This window comes from Lepisma saccharinum, chromosome 29, assembly GCF_977018435.1.
Source record: "Lepisma saccharinum chromosome 29, izLepSacc3.1, whole genome shotgun sequence".
Taxonomy (NCBI): domain Eukaryota; kingdom Metazoa; phylum Arthropoda; class Insecta; order Zygentoma; family Lepismatidae; genus Lepisma; species Lepisma saccharinum.
Window position 1 is genome coordinate 17,425,075 of NC_139257.1, and position 21,428 is coordinate 17,446,502.

The 21,428-nt window shown below is 39.3% G+C and overlaps 2 protein-coding genes and 1 pseudogene across 3 annotated transcripts in view; 1 reads left to right on the forward strand and 2 right to left on the reverse strand.

Moving 5' to 3' along the window:
* Positions 1-2,528, reverse strand: part of LOC145981413 (sodium-coupled monocarboxylate transporter 2-like) — a 43,532-nt gene extending 41,004 nt beyond the window's left edge. The window contains exon 1 of the mRNA XM_083114649.1: positions 2,515-2,528. Within this exon, the coding sequence (XP_082970775.1) occupies positions 2,515-2,528 (14 nt within the window). The remainder of the gene's footprint in view (positions 1-2,514) is intronic.
* Positions 2,529-3,278: 750 nt separating this feature from the next.
* On the reverse strand, positions 3,279-6,675 carry LOC145981538 (sodium-coupled monocarboxylate transporter 1 pseudogene; annotated as a pseudogene). The gene is made up of 2 exons (XR_014440967.1): positions 6,641-6,675; positions 3,279-3,493 (listed from the first exon to the last, which is right to left on the reverse strand). The product of XR_014440967.1 is annotated as a sodium-coupled monocarboxylate transporter 1 pseudogene (transcript).
* Positions 6,676-11,761: 5,086 nt separating this feature from the next.
* LOC145981536 (sodium-coupled monocarboxylate transporter 2-like) overlaps positions 11,762-21,428 on the forward strand; it is a 160,369-nt gene continuing 150,702 nt past the window's right edge. Inside the window, exon 1 of the mRNA XM_083114845.1 lies at positions 11,762-11,899. The gene's annotated coding sequence lies outside the window, so the exon portion shown is untranslated. The remainder of the gene's footprint in view (positions 11,900-21,428) is intronic.

Sequence of the window (21,428 nt, forward strand, 5' to 3'; positions counted from 1 at the left end):
TTTCTTCATCCCTTCCCTTTCTTTTGACTCAAATTATCTACTTTTCCTCCAGCGAAGAATGCAACATGAAAAAGAAAAACAGAGAAGAGGAAGAGGAAGGGATTATCTACGAAGTGAAATGTAAAGAATGTCGGAGTGTGTTCATAGGAGAAACGAAAAAGAGGCTGAAAGACAGGTTGAAAGAACATAGGGATGATGTACGACTTAAGAGAGAGAGAAATGCGATATTTAAACACATGAGAGAAACAGGACATGACATAGAGTGGGATGAGGCCAAGCAGATAGGAAGGGAGAAGAGAATGCTAGTGAGAAAATGGAAGGAAGCCAAGGAAATAGAGAAGAAAGGTGAAGAAGACACAATGAACTGGAATGAGGACTGAAGTTAAACAAAGAATGGAGGATGGTGTTAGAAAGAGTGGAAAGGGCAAGAGAGAAAGAGGAGAGAAGAAGGAATAAGAATGAAGGAAATAGAGCGTGAGATAAAGAGTCCAAACACATTCTTTTTCAGGTGAAAGTACAGTTGACAAGGGAAAGCCTCCTGTAAGATTGTTCGAGAACTAATTTCTAATAGTCTGGAGGGGAGTATTTTTGTGTATATATATCGTCCTGTTGTGTACCTTGTTACATTTGTACTTGGTACAGAGTCTGAAGAAGACCTTGCTAGAAGGTTGAAACGTTACGTTTAGTTTTTGTTTTATAATAAAATAAATTTCTGCATCCCATAAGCTGTACAAAATTTCGTCTTATCAAGGTTTTGTTCGAGTTGTTGAGGTAAAATTAGTATTGAGTGTTATGGACAATTCAAGGGGATTACAAGGAATTCGAGATGTTGAGGTTCGAGTTATGAAGGTTCCACTGTACTGGTCGCATTTCCTGGCGGCTGGGAAAGAACGAACCAGCAATCAGTTCAAGTTCTCTTCGACTGACATCGGGCATTTTCGAGTCACAAGGCACCGAGGGATCCTGGCGGGACGAAACAAATGACCGTCGTGTAGACAGTATGTTAGTACACAAAACACCCAAAAACTTTACAAACAGGCTAATAAAAACAACTGGCAAGAACTGACGTACGCTCGGCAACGATGCAAGAGCGATGTTACCCCTACATCTTTTACTTCGCAACTGAGATTGTTGACACTCATCTTGCTTAAGTTAAGAAAAGAACTGCTTACTCCGTTCTTGATAAACACTTGCATATGGGCAACATTGTTGTTTCACATTTGCGCCAGGCACATAATTAGGGTTACCAAACGTCCGGGTTTTTTCCGGACATGTCCTACGTTTTAACCTTGTGTCCGGCGTCCGGGAGGAATTCGAAAAATATCATAAATGTCCTATATTTTGAGCGTCACATAATATGAATTAGGATAATACGTGTTTCAGTTAAAGAATCATGCAAGTTATAATAGAAGTTTATGGACTGCATTTTGTCACGTGCCAGTTCCGACGACACAATAAAAAAACACAAGGAAGAAATGTTTCCCGAAAGCGACGATAGATGGCAGCACGCCATATAAAGAAGAGCTGAGTTCATTGTAGAAACTAGGAGCGGAGAAGAGCCATTATATATATTATAGTAAATGCAAAATATATAAAGGAAGAGTATAAAAATTATGGAAGGAGTGAATAAAATGTTGTATATAGCCAATTTAAGATAATTAAGAATATGGTCGTATATGAAATTATTAGGGAAGTTAATAAGTGAGCAAATGAATTCAGAAATGTATCTCCTTTTTGATCCTAGTGATCAAAATTTGATTTAATACCTCTGACGAGGAGAACATCGTCAGCTTTTGTATTTGTCCGTCCCTCGGTGGCGCTGTGTCAAATTAGACGCCCCGAAGCACTTACGGTTGCACTCCTTATTAGACGCACTGGGCCATAGGCAGCGCTTGCTGTTAGCGATCCTGGGCTATTCCCCTTTTGGTCGTTACATAGGAGGTGGCGCTACTGTCAGTTTAGTCGCCCCTAATCTTTCTGTAAGTATAGCTTGTGTCGTTTGTATAATGCCAAAGAAGCGGGGAAAACGAGCGCATACATGTAATAAATGAGATTAAGCTTTAAAGGCAAGGACAATAAAGTAGAAGAAAGAAAAGAAGAAGAAGCCTTTTCCCTAATCAAAGATAGAAAAGAAGAAGAAGCCTTTTCCCAAAAAAATATAGGAAGGAAGAAGAAGCCTTTTACCAAAATAGAAGGAAGAAAAGAAGAAGATTTCCTCTCAATTATACATATATTTATAAAAGAATATAGTCGACGTAAATTTGGAATCAGCATATATATATTTCAATGTATATACAAGCTTCGCTATATATTTTCTCTGTATTGTGTACAGTTTTCAGAATATAGATCCGCATTTAACTATATCCTCTTTGCTATAAAACGTTTTCTTATTTGGAATTCTCGAATAAAGAACCTATCCCCTGAGATTAAGATATCTGTAGCCGTGGTATAAGTTTATTTTAAGAAGTGCACTAGAGGGACGTTGCAATTTCTAAACTCAATAGTAAAATTTACTTTGATTCAGTCATTGCCCAAAAAGAAAATAAAAGTTTGTCATGCTATAACAAAAACGGAAGCAATTTATAATTAATAATGTCAGTGTTCGGTGCATGAGCGGAATTTCTTGCCTTGGGGTTCATACTGATGGAACAAGGCGTTTCCCAATCTTATTCAATATTTTGATTGTAAAGCAGGGGTTATAGAGAACAAAGTTATTGAATTAAAAACTACGCCAGATGAAATTTCTGGAATCATTTGAAGTTACGGTAATTGCTGAGTCACGATGCAAATATTAAGAGCGTATTTTCATTACCATCAGCACAACTGACTCATGAGAAATATTTTTTTCAGTAAGTCTGTAAAACATTTGGTACTGGTTCAATATATTTTGAAAGAGTTTGACTGTTCATCAGTCTCTCAGAAATATATTTTGACTAAACCTGAATTTTTGAGAAAAATTGGTTCCTATAAGAAGTACCAGTTAAAACGTAGTAAGAAGTGTATTGTTTAGTTTTGATTACAAGTTTGGGAATTTTGCATTTAAGAATTCATTAAGAAATAATATTTTTTTTAAAAAAACTGAAAAGTGCCAATTATAAATTACTTTCTAACTTGTTCTAGAAATGTGTGTTATTTGATGCGAGTGTTTTGCGTCCTACATTGATCTGGTAACCTTATACACAATGAAGTAAAAATTTCACTTCTGTGCAGTGGTTTAAGGGCATTACGTCATGCGCACAACAAAACAAATTCATTAGTTTCGGGTCGGGAGGTGATACTTACGTGGCTACCAAAGACATCGAGACGGGGATAGTTCCCATACTTCTTCCTCCCATGAGGTACTCAGCTGTGGTCTTCTGCTTAGCAAAGAACCCATAGTACACACCGATAGCACCAGAGATGACCAACATGGCTGCAAACACCAGATAGTCAGCCCAGCCGAAGCGGCGCAGGTCAGCGCCCATCTCATCCAAAGTAGACATTCTGGATGTGACTGAAAAACAGACACCTTGCTGGTTAAAAGCAAGATAAAATCAAGTTTATTCTGAACCATCATCAAGAAGCTATTCGCGAGTGAAAACGTATTGGGAGCAAGCAAGTGTTCTTATCACCAGAAACTAAACATAACGAAGTTACCACAGGGTAGTGATTGCTAAACTTCTGTGTTCGGAAATCCCTTCTTATTTATAGGCGACGAAATAGTTATCAATGTTTACACTATGAAAACGAAAGCTACAATTTTCAAGGATTATTTGTTAAGAGCCTTATACCTAAGACTCCTAACCTAGCCATGTAGGCATTATTACAAGTAGGTAATTGTAATAATTAGAGCCCGCAAGTTTGGCAAAATGCCTCTTTTTATCTACTGCAACCAGATTATATACAGGAACCAGATTATATTTTCATATTCTACAATTTAATCCAAAGAATAAATGGTACCACGATTTTCAAATTAATTATAATTTTAGATGAGATCACACAATATAAACTATGTGAGTATTTTTTCTAACTTCTAAAGTCCTTTCTTGAACGACACTTGTAAAAGTTAATAACAAAACACAATAACTGTGCATTTCAGAATAGTAACTATGAAATGTAAAATAATTAATGGAAAAGCGTTGTGATGTATATTCACTCGGCTTCGAGTAGCATGATGATAATAATAAACAATAATAATAATAATAAATTTCAAATACAATTTATATAATTAGATTATTTATTGGGGTATAATAATAATTATAATGTAGTAATTATTATTATTTCTGTTACTGTTGTAATCGAAGAATTTCAATGTTTATAATTAATGTAAGCTTCATTTCAACCTGCAGAAGTCTTATCAAGAACGAAACTGTTGGTAGAAGATCGACATTGCCTTGTAAAATATTAGTATTGTCCCTTATATCTGCATCCAAAAGATCCGAGAACTTCCCAATTTTTTCGAGTTATTTTGTTTCTCTATATCACTTAAAAATTTTAAGTGATCCAATTTGTATTCGATCTTTATAACAAAATAAACTCGAAGGCAATCTGTATTCCACTTGCTTACATTGGGAACTAACTTGGCCAAACCGGAAGTTCTATCCCCGCCTTCGACAATCGAATTGTCAGATCTTTTTTTGTTTACATCCCCCATTGATGAAAGAAGATATAACTTGTACACCCAACATAAAAAAAAGATAGTACGCGAATTATTCATCACCATTTTCACTCAGTCTGTTTTTCAAAACGTAATGATTGTGGATTGAAATCAAAACGTCCATAAGTAGAGGACAATATGTACCTCGAATCAAAAGAACTCCATGTCTTAAAACAACATACAATGTAAAACAAAATAGAATGAAAATAGGGATGGACAATTTGCCTACTGTTATCTTTGCCGTTGGATGTACACGAGCTTGCTTCTTGTTATGATTCTAACAGTTCCGAGAAGTTGGATACTTAAATTGTGTATGCGTGAGTGTGTTTTATATTGTTTTCAGCAGTGGCGTAGCATGGACATTTCGGGTGGGAACGCCAAGTCCGAAGGAAAGGTCGGCTCTTACTTGCTTAATAATTTACTTATGGTATTAGTCGCCACAGGTTTTGTTTATTTGCCTGAAGTCAGCTGGGTTTTCAATAAAACATCATCCATGCATGTTTTAGCTAGAAAATTAGATCCCTCACTATGCCACAAATGTTTTGAACTCTGGTGTTTTATACCTTTTTTTATACCTTTCTGCATGACGCAAGTCATTAAAAACCTACCTGAATCACAAGCGCCTCTGCACAACAGTAGACGTCATTGTTGTGGATGATCCAACTACTGACTGATTTGGTTTATTTTATTTCGCTTTTCTACCACTTTTGGTTAATTGCGAATATGAATATGAGTGATGATATTGATGAAGGGACACTGACAAAGAACACCCGTGCTCACGCCGGGATTCGAACAAGGGACCTCTGTCGTCTTGGCGCACTGTGCAAAGCAGAGTGGATGATCCAAATATCGTACACTCTACTGACGTAACAGTACCGATTAGTAATTCAGACCAGTGTTTATTACATCTTGAGAATGCTGATAAACATTTTAAAATAATTTTGTCCAGAGACAATTCGATGTTAAGAGTTTTCAAATGAATGCTAAACATTTCCATTCACACAATATTAAGTAGTTAGATAATAACGAAAAAAATACAATAAAAAAATAATAGTTTTGCGGGTTAAGTGGTAGAGCAGCCACAGGCTGAATTTCTACCACGATGACTTCACCAACTTACTTGACAAAAACTGTGTTGATCTTTTAGTTTCTAATGCACATCGCTGTTCGTGCGATAAATCATACAATGCAGTGGCCATTAAGAAGCAGTATATTTGAGATTGGTAAAGTTACGTCAGTCAATATTGCGTATTGTAGCATCACATAGCACGAGTTGCATGAGCGCAAAGAACCGGGTAGGAATTCTACCGCTGTCGTCTGCTTCAGAAGGCAGGAAGGGTCACATGAACCAATCACGGTAGACCTCTGCTGCTCCGTACGCTGGCGTATGAGAGAGCATTTACGCGCGTGCTGTAGACATCGAAGCTTTCCCTCCATAAAGGCAGCAAGGAATATAGAGTCCTGTACGCCGAACCTGCTCGGCGTCCGGCCGGGAAAGGCATTGAAAAGAGATGCTAGAACGAGTGTTGAGAGTGGAGCGTTGCAAGCGGATCGCGAAAAATAGCTATTATAATGCCATGAAGGTCAAACATATATGAAATTAGTCACGTTTTACTTTATAATCACAGCATTTAAGCATTTTTGAAATTTTAAATCTGGGAACGCCGGGCGTACGGGCGTACTATAACGCTACGCCACTGGTTTTCAGTATTGTAAATGTGTTATTCATTCGCTAAGAACTTGTCATTTATTACATTTAAAGAAAAGTATAAAGAAGCATCAAGTATAAAGCATCAAATAATAACATAATAGTATAAAATATTGCAATGCAAGGGAGAAAGCGTTAACCCAACATGGCAACAGCGCCCCCTTCTGGCCTTGAGGTTTGTAATTTCCTGTCCCTCAGTATAGCAATTCAGAAACTATCCAGTTAGTGTGCCAAAAGATTCTTTTAAGTATAAATTTAATCATGCAAAAAGGAACTTACGAAAATATAGAACCTACCTTGGCAAACGTACGAACAAGCTATGCCAGCACCTTTTTCTTAAACCTTTTAGTTTCAGTTGAAGTAGAGATAACTACAAGTCATCGTACTTTGGATTCCATTGATATCATGTTCAAACAACTCAAGAACAATGGTTCCAAAATCACCAGGGCTTTAGCTACAAGAAATTATGAACTGAAGCTCCTCTAGGTTTGAGTCCGAGGTAACCTGCAAACTGGTTTGCTTTTGTACAGGAGATTGATCACCTCGCTTCTTCAGTAGCCGAAATTTTTGTCCCTTGTTATTCCTTCATCTTCCTTGTCCCTGCTATTATGTAACGCGCTGCAGCAGGGAAGGTTATCGTTCATCGAATTGAGGGATGTAATTGTTCAATTCGGCTGAAACAATCGCGAAGGTCAAATCTCTTCTGTGATTGACTCACTCTTCCACCACCTCTGTCAAGGCAATTGGGACAGGAATTAAAACTTGATGATCCCAAGTCGAGTCTGCAAAGTCACATGCCCATCGTGATCATGTGCGTTCATTAATTCGTGGACAGGTTTTCACTGCTGCTCCCAATATACTGATTTTGTGGCTTACGATTCAAAAACACTTAGGATCCACTTAATTGATTGATTGATTGATTTAGTTTATTTTACTTCGCGTTTTGTGCCTCTTGGCTAATTTGCGAAGATGGGGATGAGTGATGAAATGATGAAATGGATGAAAATGGACATTCACAAACAACCATACCCGACCGGGATTCGAACCCGGGACCCTTGGCGTCGCAGCGCGATGTGCTAACCACTCGGCCACAGGGTCGGGCAGGATCCACTTAATGTAACGTAATATATAAGCTGATGTCTTGTTCCACGGGCTTACTCGAAATTTTTGATTTAGGTTAGTTAGAGATGATTCTAACCATTGTGGAATTCAGAAGCAGTCAGGGTCATGTACAGGGTCCGGCAGAGGAGTTAGACTGTTTTGAAATGTGAATAACACACCTAATTTTCAAAGGTACAGAAATGTGTTACTACAGAAATACAGGTTATTGTATGCCATTTTTATATACCACGACAGTTCGTGTAAAAAAAAATGATGCCTTCAATTTACTTCTATACACATTCGAGGGCCTTTTTCCTTTCCTTTTAAATGAGCTAGGTAAGATCTTGAGTCAGCGCTTTGTCCATTTGAACAATTGAAATAAATTCAAATCAATAATCGACAATCCGGTGAGAAGTTAGCCTAGTGGCCTGCTTAACGGTTATCATCTTCGCAATTAGCCACACGCACAACTCTAAATGCATGAAATAAAGGTTGATGCACTTTGAATGCATCAAGTGATAAGTTAAACGTATAATTTTGTTATCTTGGGGAAGATCAGGAGTACCCATACCTCCCCACCCCAAGGTCTATGACGCAGTACTTCACAAAGGCAGAACATTCTCCACGCCCCCCTTTTAGCCGAATTATATACTTCAATTATTTTGGTCAGACAAAATTTGCGGAACGATATAATGTAGACATATTTAAATAATATATGGTTACTTTAGGTACAGCGCCTTGAATAACGTAGTGTGGAAAACGACCCAAGAAACTGGTTCCCCGAGACGATGACAAGTAGATGGCAGTGCGATCGACCCAGGTGCTAATTTTGTTATGAAAGTAATGCGACTTAGTTAGTTTTTGGAATATATTGTGTAGATTTGTTTCTCTAGAAAGGCGGAAGTGAATTGATGGAAACAGTTATATTTGTGGAGTGATTTGCAGTCACGTAATGGCATTAATTTGGAAAGAAAAGTAAAATAAAATTAATAAATAAATAGCATGCGTAACACAAGAAGAAACATCGCAATGTGATTCCGGACGTCAGGTCTTGGACTGTGTATTACAGTTTATTTTTCTATGTTATTAGAATATAAATAGTATCCTGAGAGATATTTCATACCGAGGCGACAAACCACAAGTGTCGCTTGAAAGCGAGCAGTCGGAAATCAATGCAGCCTTTCGAACCGTAGGGACACAAGCTCTGACTGGACCGTTTCCTCAAGGAGATTTCAGACCAAAGTGACACGCGACAAACGATACGAGGATTTCACACCAAAGCGACACGGGTCATTCGGTCCAAGGTAACTTTCATACCGAAGCGACACATGTTGCTTGGAAAGGAGCCAATCAAGAGCAACATTTCACATCGTAGCGGCATGACGGGAAGCACAGGCCAGCGTTCGGTTGGTGAAATCCTCAAGCGATAAGTGTCGCGTGCCGCTTGTCGCTTTGGTGAGCAATCTCACTAAAGCAAGACACTCATTGCATCGCGTATGCGCGAACAACAAACCACGACAACATGTTGCAAGCTATTGAGGAAATGGCCCAGTTTGAGCGACGCAGAAGCGACAAAGCGACACGTGTGGCTTATCGTGTCGCCTATCTGTTGTTCGCAAGCAACGCTTGCTAATAGACTGAAGGCACCATGTCACTTGTCACTTAGTTGGGAACTCCCCTGTAGCGCGTCGCTTCGGTCTCAGCACCCTTCCTTTAAGCAGCTTTCCGACCGAAGTAACAAGTAGCACGCGAATACGCGATATGAACGTGTCGTTTGCTGTTTGGACCCTCATGTGCAATGAATGCTATTTTACAGTCTGGAAGTGTGTGTCACTAATGTGACAGTGTGAACATCCCGTGTCGCTTGCCCCATTGGTTTGAAAGTTGCCTTACACTCATGTCGATGACACTAAGAAAGTTTTGTGGGGTTCCCCTTGTCGTTTCATGCAATCATCATTATCATAATCGCCTCGATTAGTTTAAAGCGGAAGAAAAGAGACAGTAAATATCCAAAATACAAATGCTTCAGTGTTTATATCTTTAAAAGAAATGATGATGATGATAATAATAACGAACCTAATTCATACACAAAAATTTAGTTGCCAAGAGCATTCCACGCGTATTTTTTTCTCCCGTATTATTAACGAAAGTATGACGATAACAGGACGTGGTCGACTGTCTAGAATGTTCGTTAATATCTTCGCGACCACTGTACCAAATATCATAGCAATTATCACATTCATAGAAATGCTTCATGTAAAAGAATCAGACGTTGCAGCGAAAACTCGATTTACTTCCATTATAAGCAGTCGAACACCAAGCACCGGGGTCAACACCAGCGCCTCTAGCGGATCATTTTCGAGTGGAACCAGCCAGAGAGCGCAGAACCATGCCGTTTTCCACACTATGTTATTCTAGGCGCTGTACTTTAGGTATTCTTCTTTGTAGCTAATCAGTGGTGATTGGTTTTGTCTTGGTTTTGGACTTTTAACCACTGTGTTAGTTTTAAAAAAAATACCAAAGTTTCGGAGGCTGAATATGCCTCCGTCTTCAGGGTAGCGTTTACAATATGGACATTTGGCATTGATTACGTAAGTAATAATAACTTATGAGGTTGCAAAGTTGTTGCAGCAAACTTATTGTTAACTTCGTCGTTTTGCACCACTTTTAAAATGTCGGACTCAAGATGAATAATGCTTCCGCAGTAAGTCCCTCCCCCCTTTTCCAAACAGCGATCACCCAAAGGTAGGAAGAAAAACTGTACATAATGACCGTAACTAAAAATCAATAATAAGTCAATGAAACTAAACGATCCCCCATCATTTATGTGTGAAGATTTATAGAGTTGGTGGCCAAACTATAAAATTCCCCCCCCAACAAAATTCCCATGACGCAGGCGCGTCATGAATGGAGTTCCGACATTTCCGACACCGTCATTTGCAACACTAAGGCAAAAACTGTTGTTTTTTTCGTCATAATCGACACTGCTTGGATTTTCCACTACGATTTCAATTTTTTTTTTACCAGAATTAGCGACATTTGCGTACGTGCACCAGCAATAGCGTCTCTGAGGAAAGTATTTCCCAAGGCTCAGATCAGTGGTTGTAATTGTCACTTTAACCAATGTTTGTGGCGAAAGGTGCAGGAGTTGGGACTGACAAACGATTACAAAACAGATCGAGACGTGCGGCTGTGTATAAGAATGTGTTCAGCTCTGGCTTACCTCCCTGTGGCTGACGTCGATGATGGATGGCTGTGTGTGATGGAAGATGCGCCAAACCACGACATATTGAGAATTTTTTTGGATTATTTCGTTGAACAGTGGATGAACAACTCTGTTTTCGACATTTCCATGTGGAACTGCTCCCAACAGCGGCACAGGACTAACAATGCAGTCGAGGGATGGAACCATACAGTTAATGTATTGACGTAAAAGTCAAGTCCTAACGTGTACCAATTAGTCAATACTTTAAGATTAGAAGCTGTGTACAACGACTACTTATGTGAGAGGAAGGCCTTGAATCTTAAAGGGAAACGTAGACGACGTCAGTACATTATATTAGACGAGAGAATACAAAGAGCGTTTGCCGACTATGAAATGCATAGAGATCTTAAGCGCTTTTTGAGGAGAATGGCGTACGTTCAGAAATTAGAATGAAAATAGTAAGATATTGGTTCAACTACAAGAGAAACGACACATTCTACATTTCTACATTGACAAGGGATTGCAGTGTGCTCCTATACTGACAAGGGATCTAAACAATCCGTCATTGACAAAGGATAAATACATCCAGCTTTTAAACACCTATCTTCCATGATGCCAGTGTGAAGGAAAACTAATAAAGGTTTTAAAAAACACACCAGCTTCCATGATGCTGCCAGTCCTAAGCCTGGATAAAGTGTGACGGGAAGCTATTTACACTTTGTGTAGAACACGGAACAGAATATGATAAAAGTATCTTTCATGCATTTATCTGTGTAATTGACACACCAATAAGTGCAGCATTTGCAGTTTATGCGCGTTAATATGTTATTGGAGTCACCACATGCGTGTGTCAATTGACACACTGCGGGTTCTGTGTGCAAAAATGACAGAAACTCAAAGCAAAATAATTCAAACCTTTCGTTCAGCACAATTAATTGCTTAACTTCTCCAGGAAGTACGTGGTTATAAACAGTAGCACCAGGTCATCAACTTGGAAGTTAGCAACGTTGCAGCACCATCGTTTTGGCGAAGGGAGAAGGGGAGTGGATCATCCAGCGTCCACTTCGTTTCCGTATCATTGTGGGTCTCAATGAGATAATCGCCAACGAGACGGGAAGCCAGCATGAAACGTCTCATTCGAGCGAACGACGCTTCCTTTGCTATCTCGAGATTCTTCCTTCCCTGCAAGCAAAGTGGCACTCAATAAGGGATTAGCTTGACACTTCCAAGCGGCCGCTTCTGCGAGCATGTGAGTACTCTGCTTTCTTAGCTGTTGGGATTGACTTGGTTTTGACACTACGAGGCTGTCTATGATTCTCTGTCTCGTCCCGAGTTGTAAACGAATACAAGTACAAAACGATATACAGGGTGGGGCAGTCAAAAGGGAAGATTTAAAAAATTCACAAAAAATAGAGCAAATATTATTTTTTTTTTGAACATGAATGTACTGTACATGAGTGGAAATTACTAGTGTACCTGAAAAATGTGCATTTCTTTAATATGGTGTTAGTAAGATGGCGTCCTAGGTGTTTCACACATTGTGGGAGTCTCAGAATAAATCCGCCCATGACGCTTCCTAGTATCTCCAACGGAATGTTGTGGATCTCTTGCCGAATTCGCTCCTTCGAATCATCCCTGGTTCTTGGAGGGTTGTCCTTGAATACTTTGGATTTGAGGTAACCCCCAAAGAAAAAGGCAGATCGGGTGAATGGGCAGGCCACGGAATATCGCCGAATGTGCTGATGAGACGATCAGGAAATACGATTCTAAGCACATCCATAGACACTCTGGCAGTACGGCTAGTTGCACCATCTTGCTGAAAGAGTGTTTCTTCATCTGGGTCATAGCCATCGAGCGCTTTTTTCGGAAAAAGTAGGAGCCGATGATTCCACGAGATGATAATGCACACCCGCCAGCCATTCCTGAAATCTTGACTGCCTCTCGCAACGTCATGGGCGAATTTACTCTGAGACTCCGACAATGTGTGCAAAACCCAGGACGCCATCTTACTGACACCATATTCAAAAAAATAACATTTTTCAGGTACACTAGTGATTTCCACTCATGTACAGTACATTCATGTTAAAAAAATAACTAATATTTGCTCTCTCTATTTTTTGGGATTTTTTAAATCTTCCCGTTTGACTGTCTCACCCTGTATATACAGTTGAACCTGAGTTATACGCATGTCAAGGTGAAGAGAAAATAATCCGTATAACTGAGAATTACTTACAGATCAGATTTAGATACCATGTCATATCATTATTAAAATACTATAATTGTATCTATTTTGAGGAACAAGATACATGTAAAACGTAAACTAACGAATCTAAAAGTTTGATTCTTAAATACATTACATTACTTTATTAGTGAACACATTGATACTGAAATACTACAGTAGACACTAGGGTTTTATAGTTTTACTATCCAAGTTTTATAAAAATCGTCTAAAATAGCATTTATTTTACTAATGACTGTGCAAAGATATAAGCGATGGCTAAATCTACAGCTATGTCAGTTTTAGCTTTATATAGATTAGCGTCCACTTCCCGTATAAAGTTTACTTTCTGGTCAAAGCGTGTAACATTGTCCGTTTCTGTTGTCCATGGCCGACCAATAGCTACTGAAAACTGTCACTACTGTGACATTGTTGTAGCTTGGTTACGTACAAATCAACTGTATTTTATGAAAATTAGTTCGTATAACACCGAATTACGTATAAATGCATTACGTACAAATGAAGTTTAATTAACATGTTTTTAAATTATATATTGCCGGGACCTACAGTAATTTACATATAAAACAGAATTACGCAGAACTGAGTTACGTATAAAGCAGCCTCAACTGTATATACAGGGTGTCTCAAAAGTAAAAGCGCAAATTGACGCAGGTAAAAGTACACGATAATACAAGGGTTGGATAAATGGATAAAAAGTAATGGCAACACTGGTATAATTGGTACTTGACTGTACTGGCAGAGGAGCACGTGTTACATTCCTTCAAAGTAATCGCCCCTCATCTCTACGACCTTCTGTCACACGTATGGAAGGCGTCGTACACCGTCAGCGCGTCCATCTCTGTCCATGTCCCGCAGTGACCGCCCTATAGCACGTATGATGGCTTCGCGCGTGTCGTAGTGCTTCCCGCCCAGTGGTCCTTAATTTTGGCAAAAAGGTCGTAATCACACGGTCTCATACCGGTGAATACGGCGGATGTTCCAGTACCTCCCACTACCAGTTATGAAGGAGCGCCGTCACATTGTTCGCAGTGTGACACCTTGCATTGTCAAGCAGGATGATGGGACACCGTGCCGTCGCTTCCTTCTTAATGCGAGACGAAGGTGGTGTTGCAAGAAGGTGCAGAAGTAGGCTGCGTTGACCGTCTGCCTGAGAGACGTTGTTCTTCTTGCCTAAACATATTGTTAGGGCGCTTGCACTCTCGTCCTCTGCTTCAGAGCACTGCTGTTTTTGACTGAATAACATACAATCGCTCCCACTCACTATACTTCCTCGTCTGACATTCCTTTATCAGCCACGAAACGCTTGTGGCGCTGTGACTCACCCCTTTCACGGGACAGCAGTGTTGCCATTACTTTTTATCCAACCCTTGTAGAAGCTAAAAAGTCTCAGTAAACATGGATCTGCAAACGAGCCGTTTTCGAGATAATCGCGAATGTGTGATTACAAGCCGCCACTGACGTCATTGTTTGTAAACGTCGTCCTAGGTGGTAAAATGCTAATAATGTGTGCGAATGTCCTGTTTGATTGCAACGCCACCTCTCGGAAATGTTCTGTTTTGTAAACAAAGAGCAAACCTCGGACCGCGCAAGGAGTAAAGCAGTCGGTGTTTACAAAATGCAATCAGTGACGGTTTGTAACCACACATTCGCACACATTATTAGCATTGTACCAACTAGGACGACGTTTACAAACAATGAAGTCAGTGGCGGCTTGTAACCACACATTCGCAATTATCTCGAAAACGGCTCGTTTTCAGACCCATGTTTACTGAGACTTTTTTGCTTCTATTATCGTGTACTTTCACCTGTTTCAGTTTGCGCTATTTGGCACCCTGTATAATATCGCCAAGCTACAAATAATGATATATATTTCTTCCACTTGGTATGTTTGAATAAGTCACACGGTACAACTGTTTTACTTGACAAGTATCATACACTATAGTTTACCAAATTCTCGAACAAGATTGCGATTACATAGATCGCTTGTCATTCACGGTCTCAACTCGGCAATTCTCGAAAGATGCGGTATAGTTCTCGTCTCGTTGTTGAACAGACCGTGTAGTCTCGACACCATCCCTACATTGATGTCTTCATAACTTAAATAGTGTTTGCTGTTTTAAAGTTTGTAATTATTCACAAAGTTCTTGATCTGGATTATAATCTTTGCTATAAGATACTTGAAACAGAAAGATAATATTACCTGTACCACTAGACACCACAGTGCCGTATTCTGGAAATGTTAGCTCCTTTCACCGCAACAATTCTTATTTATTATATAATTATTATGCACACCGTCTACATTAATTAGGTTTAATATAAATACATAACAAAACCAGAAGTCCGACAACTTCAAATTTTCCGTCAATTTCTCTATATTTCTTAAAATCTCCCTTTTAACCTAAAACTGAACCTTGATTTTATGCTCCAGGCGAAATTTCCCTCCATGTAGCAACCCTGCCTCCAACAAGCGGGACACAGAAAGCAAGAAGGAACAAGCAGTTTTCTCCCGCCAACGACCGGCGGTTAGCACATCGCACTACGACGCCAGGAATCCCGGGTTCGAATCCCGGCCTGGGTATGAACGTTTGTGAGTGTCCATTCATCAATTTCATCATATCATCACTCATCCTCATCTTCGCAAATGAGCCAAAAGTGGCACAAGAAGCGAAGTAAAATAAAGCAAATCAATCAATCTCCCGCCAACGTTAGTCCCGTCTAGTTGGCTGCAGTTTTTGACTCACTTTGACTCTCTTTGTACCGAAGCGTAGTTGGTTCCACGGTGCAACACCGAGCAGTGTTTCTTTCAGGCACCTTACCTGGGCTCTACCGCCCGCCTGACAAAATTGTACAACAAAACCAAAGTATAAAACTTTTCTGCTTCCGTTGTTTCCCTCGCATCGAACCGCATTATTTTGTGTGGCGAATATTCTTGCCTTTATATTTCCCTCTGTAAATAACAACGCCCACAATTGTCCAATCTTACAGAAGAAGCAGAATAAAACTTGCAACCGCACTAGCCTTATCTCCTCTCTCCCATCTCGAATGTGCAGTAGTGCTTTCCACACCAAAAGCGCCGACTCGCTGTCATCAAAGCCGACGCGGTACTTTCTTTGTAATTGATACACAACAATATATTTGTAAACAATAAGAAAATCGATTGTTGAGTCAAAGGTGGACTGACTGAAAAGTGTTGAATTAAAATTGAGTCTGGCTAAAGTCATCCCTCTAATTACTTCAACCAAATTGCATTTGCAGGATATTGCAAATCAGTATGAAAACATCAACAGTTATATGCAAAAAAGTATTCGCACCGAACTGAAGAATATCGGATCTGAAGCGCACCTGGTTGCTGATCAAGATGCTAGGAAAACTTTCTGTGGGATGAAGAATACGCGGAAAATGTAATTGAAGAAATGGAAAACAGGTTCAACGATCAATCTATTGATACCATGAGATTCGCAAGTCAATTTGAAACCTTTCAGTCAGTAGTAGGCTTGCAAGACACCGAAGTCAAAAGGTTTTATGCTAATTTTCCCATGCGTAAGGTGGAAGGCGTTCTTGGGGACCTCAAGTCCTACAAATTTTTTGTCAAGTCGATACTTAAGAAGCTGACAATCCATTGTTGAAAATCTTAGAAGCTGACGTGGGATATTGCGAGTTTAAAAAACAGCCGGCGTAGAAAGGTCTTTCAGTGCTATGAATATACCGCGTTTGTTACAACCTGTCCCGGTTCCCGCGCTAGTTGCTCCCTGGCTTTTCTCGGTGCTGGGGAAAGTCAAAGCCAGGCAGCCAATTAAAATACGCAACGTCGCAACAGCATCTACGTAAGCGCCTCTCTTCTGGCTTCCATTCGCTCCTCGCTGCCTAGCAGACGATTTTTTCCTCGTTTCTCATTGGCACCGAAACTGTCGAGCGCTCCCTAGCGCGGGAAAGGGGACAGGTTCTACCAAACGCGGTATAGGATACTAACTAGGACAAGAAGTAGAATGCTACCAGGAACTTCAATGCATTGCATGATAATAAGCATTGAGGGACCTAAGATTCCAACTGATGATTTCCTGGAGAAAACAGTAGATTTATATGCCACGAAGAAAGCTCGCAGGGTAAGATTGCTGTAAATTCTTCATGCCATCTTAAGCTTTGCATGATGTGTGTTCTATTGAGTTTAATAATTTTAATATTTTTCCTGGTTCACCATTGTGGAATTTGTTCTGGATGATAAAATGTACAAAAAGGTGATATTTTGTAATTTACTATTTACTATTGTAATGCTAATTGCACAAGATAATATTTGTAAATGTTAGACAACAGACCAATAAAAGGAGACAGAGACAAATAAAAAGAAGAATCCTTGTCTCTCCAAATTGAATTACTAAGTATACTTAGGTCACCACATCCTACTTTAGTTTTGTTACTGTACGTGATTACCCACCTGTAACGCTCAGCGTCAAATTCATCGACGAACCACGAACGACCACTGGTAATTCTCAATGTTAAACGCACATATGTTGCATTTCGCAGATGAGATTCACAATGCCGTCCCGGTTCTCTGGAATGTCCCCCGGAGCAAATTTTCTGAAAGAAACACTGACACCGAGTCGTCTATAGTTCGTTGATTTGGAGTCAAGTAGCGTATTTGGTGTCTGCACCGTCTGCACTACCTGCAAGTATGGTGTATGGTCACGTGGTGCGTGCTAACTAATCAAACGACCGTTTAAAACAGCAGGCAGGCTTTTGTTGAATCTTCTGAACTTGAACACCGCTTTCCGTCTAGTTGGCTAAACTTCATTTCCTTGCACCACTCTGGCACTGGATACACCTGCACTGCACCGAGTGTCAAAAAGTGCAGCCAACTAGGGGCTTATGCGTGCAGCGGTGTGACTCGCCCCGTAGAAACTTGCTTCGGCTCCCTCGACCTCTCTGGGTACAATCGGGAAGGAAATCTGGTCGTCAGGAGGGTGCGATGGAGGATGATCAGTGACGTACATCAACCAGAATTTAAGTAAATTAGTAATTTACTTAAATCCTGGTTTAGACGCTTGTTTTAATAGTTTGCATAATATATAATGAGGGATTACCCATATGTTAAAGCAAAATGTTAAAAAATATATGAAAAAAGTTGCGTAGACACGGTAATATGGAGAATACGCCACTGAGACACCAGTCAATGAACTCTTGATTCTCTGCAGCTTCAGATCTGACAAACTACCTGTCGAACAAAGCTTAAACCAATACACAGTTCATTTCCTTAGAAATTCTACTGTGATTAAGACCTACCTGTCGAACAAAGCTTAAACCAATACACAGTTCATTTCCTTAGAAATTCTACTGTGATTTAGACCTACCTGTCGAACAAAGCTTAAACCAATACACAGTTCATTTCCTTAGAAATTCTACTGTGATTTAGACCTACCTGTCGAACAAAGCTTAAACCAATACACAGTTCATTTCCTTAGAAATTCTACTGTGATTAAGACCTACCTGTCGAACAAAGCTTAAACCAATACACAGTTCATTTCCTTAGAAATTATACTGTGATTTAGACCTACCTGTCGAACAAAGCTTAAACCAATACACAGTTCATTTCCTTAGAAATTCTACTGTGATTTAGACCTACCTGTCGAACAAAGCTTAAACCAATACACAGTTCATTTCCTTAGAAATTCTACTGTGATTTAGACCTACCTGTCGAACAAAGCTTAAACCAATACACAATTCATTTCCTTAGAAATTCTACTGTGATTTAGACCTACCTGTCGAACAAAGCTTAAACCAATACACAGTTCATTTCCTTAGAAATTCTACTGTGATTTAGACCTACCATATTATATAGTTTCTGAACCTTACCTGATGATACCCACTTAAGGTGAGGAGTTACAATTACCCACCATATGTGCATTTATTTCAAGATGGTCGGAATGGGTACTACTACTAAAAAAAACTGGATGTATCCAAGAGTATAAATTTCTCCCCATGTTGCAAGTGGAAGCGTCTTTTTATGTTGATTATTAAGCTAGACACGATGCTTGAAAAATTTGATGAATAAGAATTTTCGGAATCCAATGTATTCCTTATGGGGAATCAACTTCAACATCAAGTTACGGCTAATCAAATAAGTTTCGACTTTTCCGCTGGTCAATGCATCTTCAAACTGTCCTCTTTCCGTTGATATATTTTTATTCCATCGGAAGTTTTAAATTCCCAAGAGAACGAATGAAATCATACTCCCATAAGATCAATGCTTTTCTCCTTGCCTCCTGGCAGTGTTGTCAAACCTTATGAGCATAAAAGAACTAAACTTCACCTTAAATAGAGTTAAAACTGATGTTGAAGATTGTATATAGTATTGCTTTCCGCTCGTCATTTGTTTTTATTTTACTCCCGCTGGGAGCTTCTTGCAAGAACGCGGAATTCTGGGAGCGTGATATTCCAACACAACGGCATGGTGTATGTCGGCTCGCGGCAGCGGGAAGAACATTTTTCAGCTAGCCTATCGAATGTGGGCTTTTGTGTATCTTATTCAGTGTGCAAACGTATTTAATTACTGTATAATGCCAAGTGAATTAAAGGACTTGTATGATATGCAAATTTGTTGCTGTATCCGTTGTTCCAGCCCTATGGTAAGGTATTCAATATGGCGTCATCCCCAAAGGTGTTAGTTTCCTTTCATGCACGTGGAAGGAATCTACAGACAACTGACTTTCAAGGAGTTAGATTTACGAAGGCTGGATAAGGTGCCTCCTAGGGTAATGTTGTCAAAGGGGCTGCTATTATCGTTAACTCTAAAGTGATGACAATTTATTCTTAGTTTTCACCATCTAGATAAAGAAAAGCTTGGGAAGGGTCCCATGTAGACTGTATCGCATGCCCTTAAGGCTCCTTCATACCGCGACGAAAACGCGCAGTGCAGACGTTCCATTTTGAACGGATTTTTCGGTTACGAGCAAAGATAGGACCTCGGGGTTTCTTTTCTATCCTTCAGAAAATATGGCTGCGTAATTCCTACAACGCAGAAATTAAAAAAGACCTTGCTTAATAAGTGAATTGGGCATAAAAATGGGGAAAAATCGTAATTTTCACATGCAATTATCTCGTTAACCACACAAGCTTATGGAAAACTGTTTTGTTGGGGTCATGCAATGTTCATTGTACTTGACATTAACATCATCACTGTAGAAGTCAGTTTTCCTATTTTGAGACTGTTTGAGGAAAACGAAACCCTTGCAATACGTAAAAGTGTCCCTGCACTGTAGCGACACCTCGTGCAGATAGTTAGAAGCGTTCTAAACCCCACCCACACTAGAACGCGGAGGGATACAACAAAATAGCTCGTGAAGACAAAACACGATCGCAAGCGACAGGGAAGTGTGCATGCGTCAACTGGACGTGTTCATTTGCAAAATATGGGTGACTGTTGGAAGTGTGTTTGGCGCAAGAAGTGGGCTCCGAGAATATCGTCTGCTGCAGAAACAACAATGAAGTTTCAAGCGCTACAAAATTGCTGGCAAAATAACTACAGAGACGTTCACGTATTGTGGAAGGGTTCAGAATGAAATATAAATAAAACCTATCCGTTTACTACATCATCAAATGGGGAAGTATTTATTTCCATTAGACGTTTACATTGTACGTACGTAAACCAGTAACGTTATTTTGAGTAATTCAATTAAACCGGTCTCCTTGGCAAATATTACGCTATAATACGTAGAACAAGTTTACATTAAATAATGTAAATAACCTATACTCCTTTAGCAATTTTTGCATATTCGATGGATAATTTCCTCTGAATGCGTATTGGAAGGGAAGGATTATAGCTATAAATATCATACTGTTTTGAAGTATACATATATTGGAAGGCAATGATTAGGATTGAGATCATACGGCTTTGAAAGACAAAGGATTTATTTAGGGCGTCTGGACCCCCTCCCCCAAACGAAAAGATTACCAAGCAATAAAATAATAACAATACTCGTTTAGCATTTGTTGTATATGATGGTTGTTAGCTTTATCTGAAGAGACTGAACTTATTGGAAGGCAAGGATTATATTGGGATCGTACGGCTTTGAATGATATTACAAAGAAGGTTTATGGATACTACAACTCATAACAATATGTATACAATATTAATCAGAAACTTCACTGTATCTAACATTTATTTCGTTATGCATTAGTATTCAAATCTTCTTCTATTTGACATTAATTTAATTGCCAGGCACTTGTTCTTATGTAAATGTTTCTACTTTTAACTACAGGTAAGACATAATGAATATACACTGTTTGCCTTTTTACCTAGTCGCGTAATAATAAAATATTAATTTATATATTGAAATTAGTATTACTTTAATTCAATTATAATATCATCATTAAAATTATTATTATTACTATTACTATTAATATTATGATTATTCGTAAGACATTTCGTTCAGATCCCCCCCCCCCGAAACAGACTCAATTAGGCAGTTTTCGAACATTAGGACATTTTGTTGTCGATAGATGGCTGCATCACACGGTATGCTGTGAACGAGGTTGATCGCTGGAT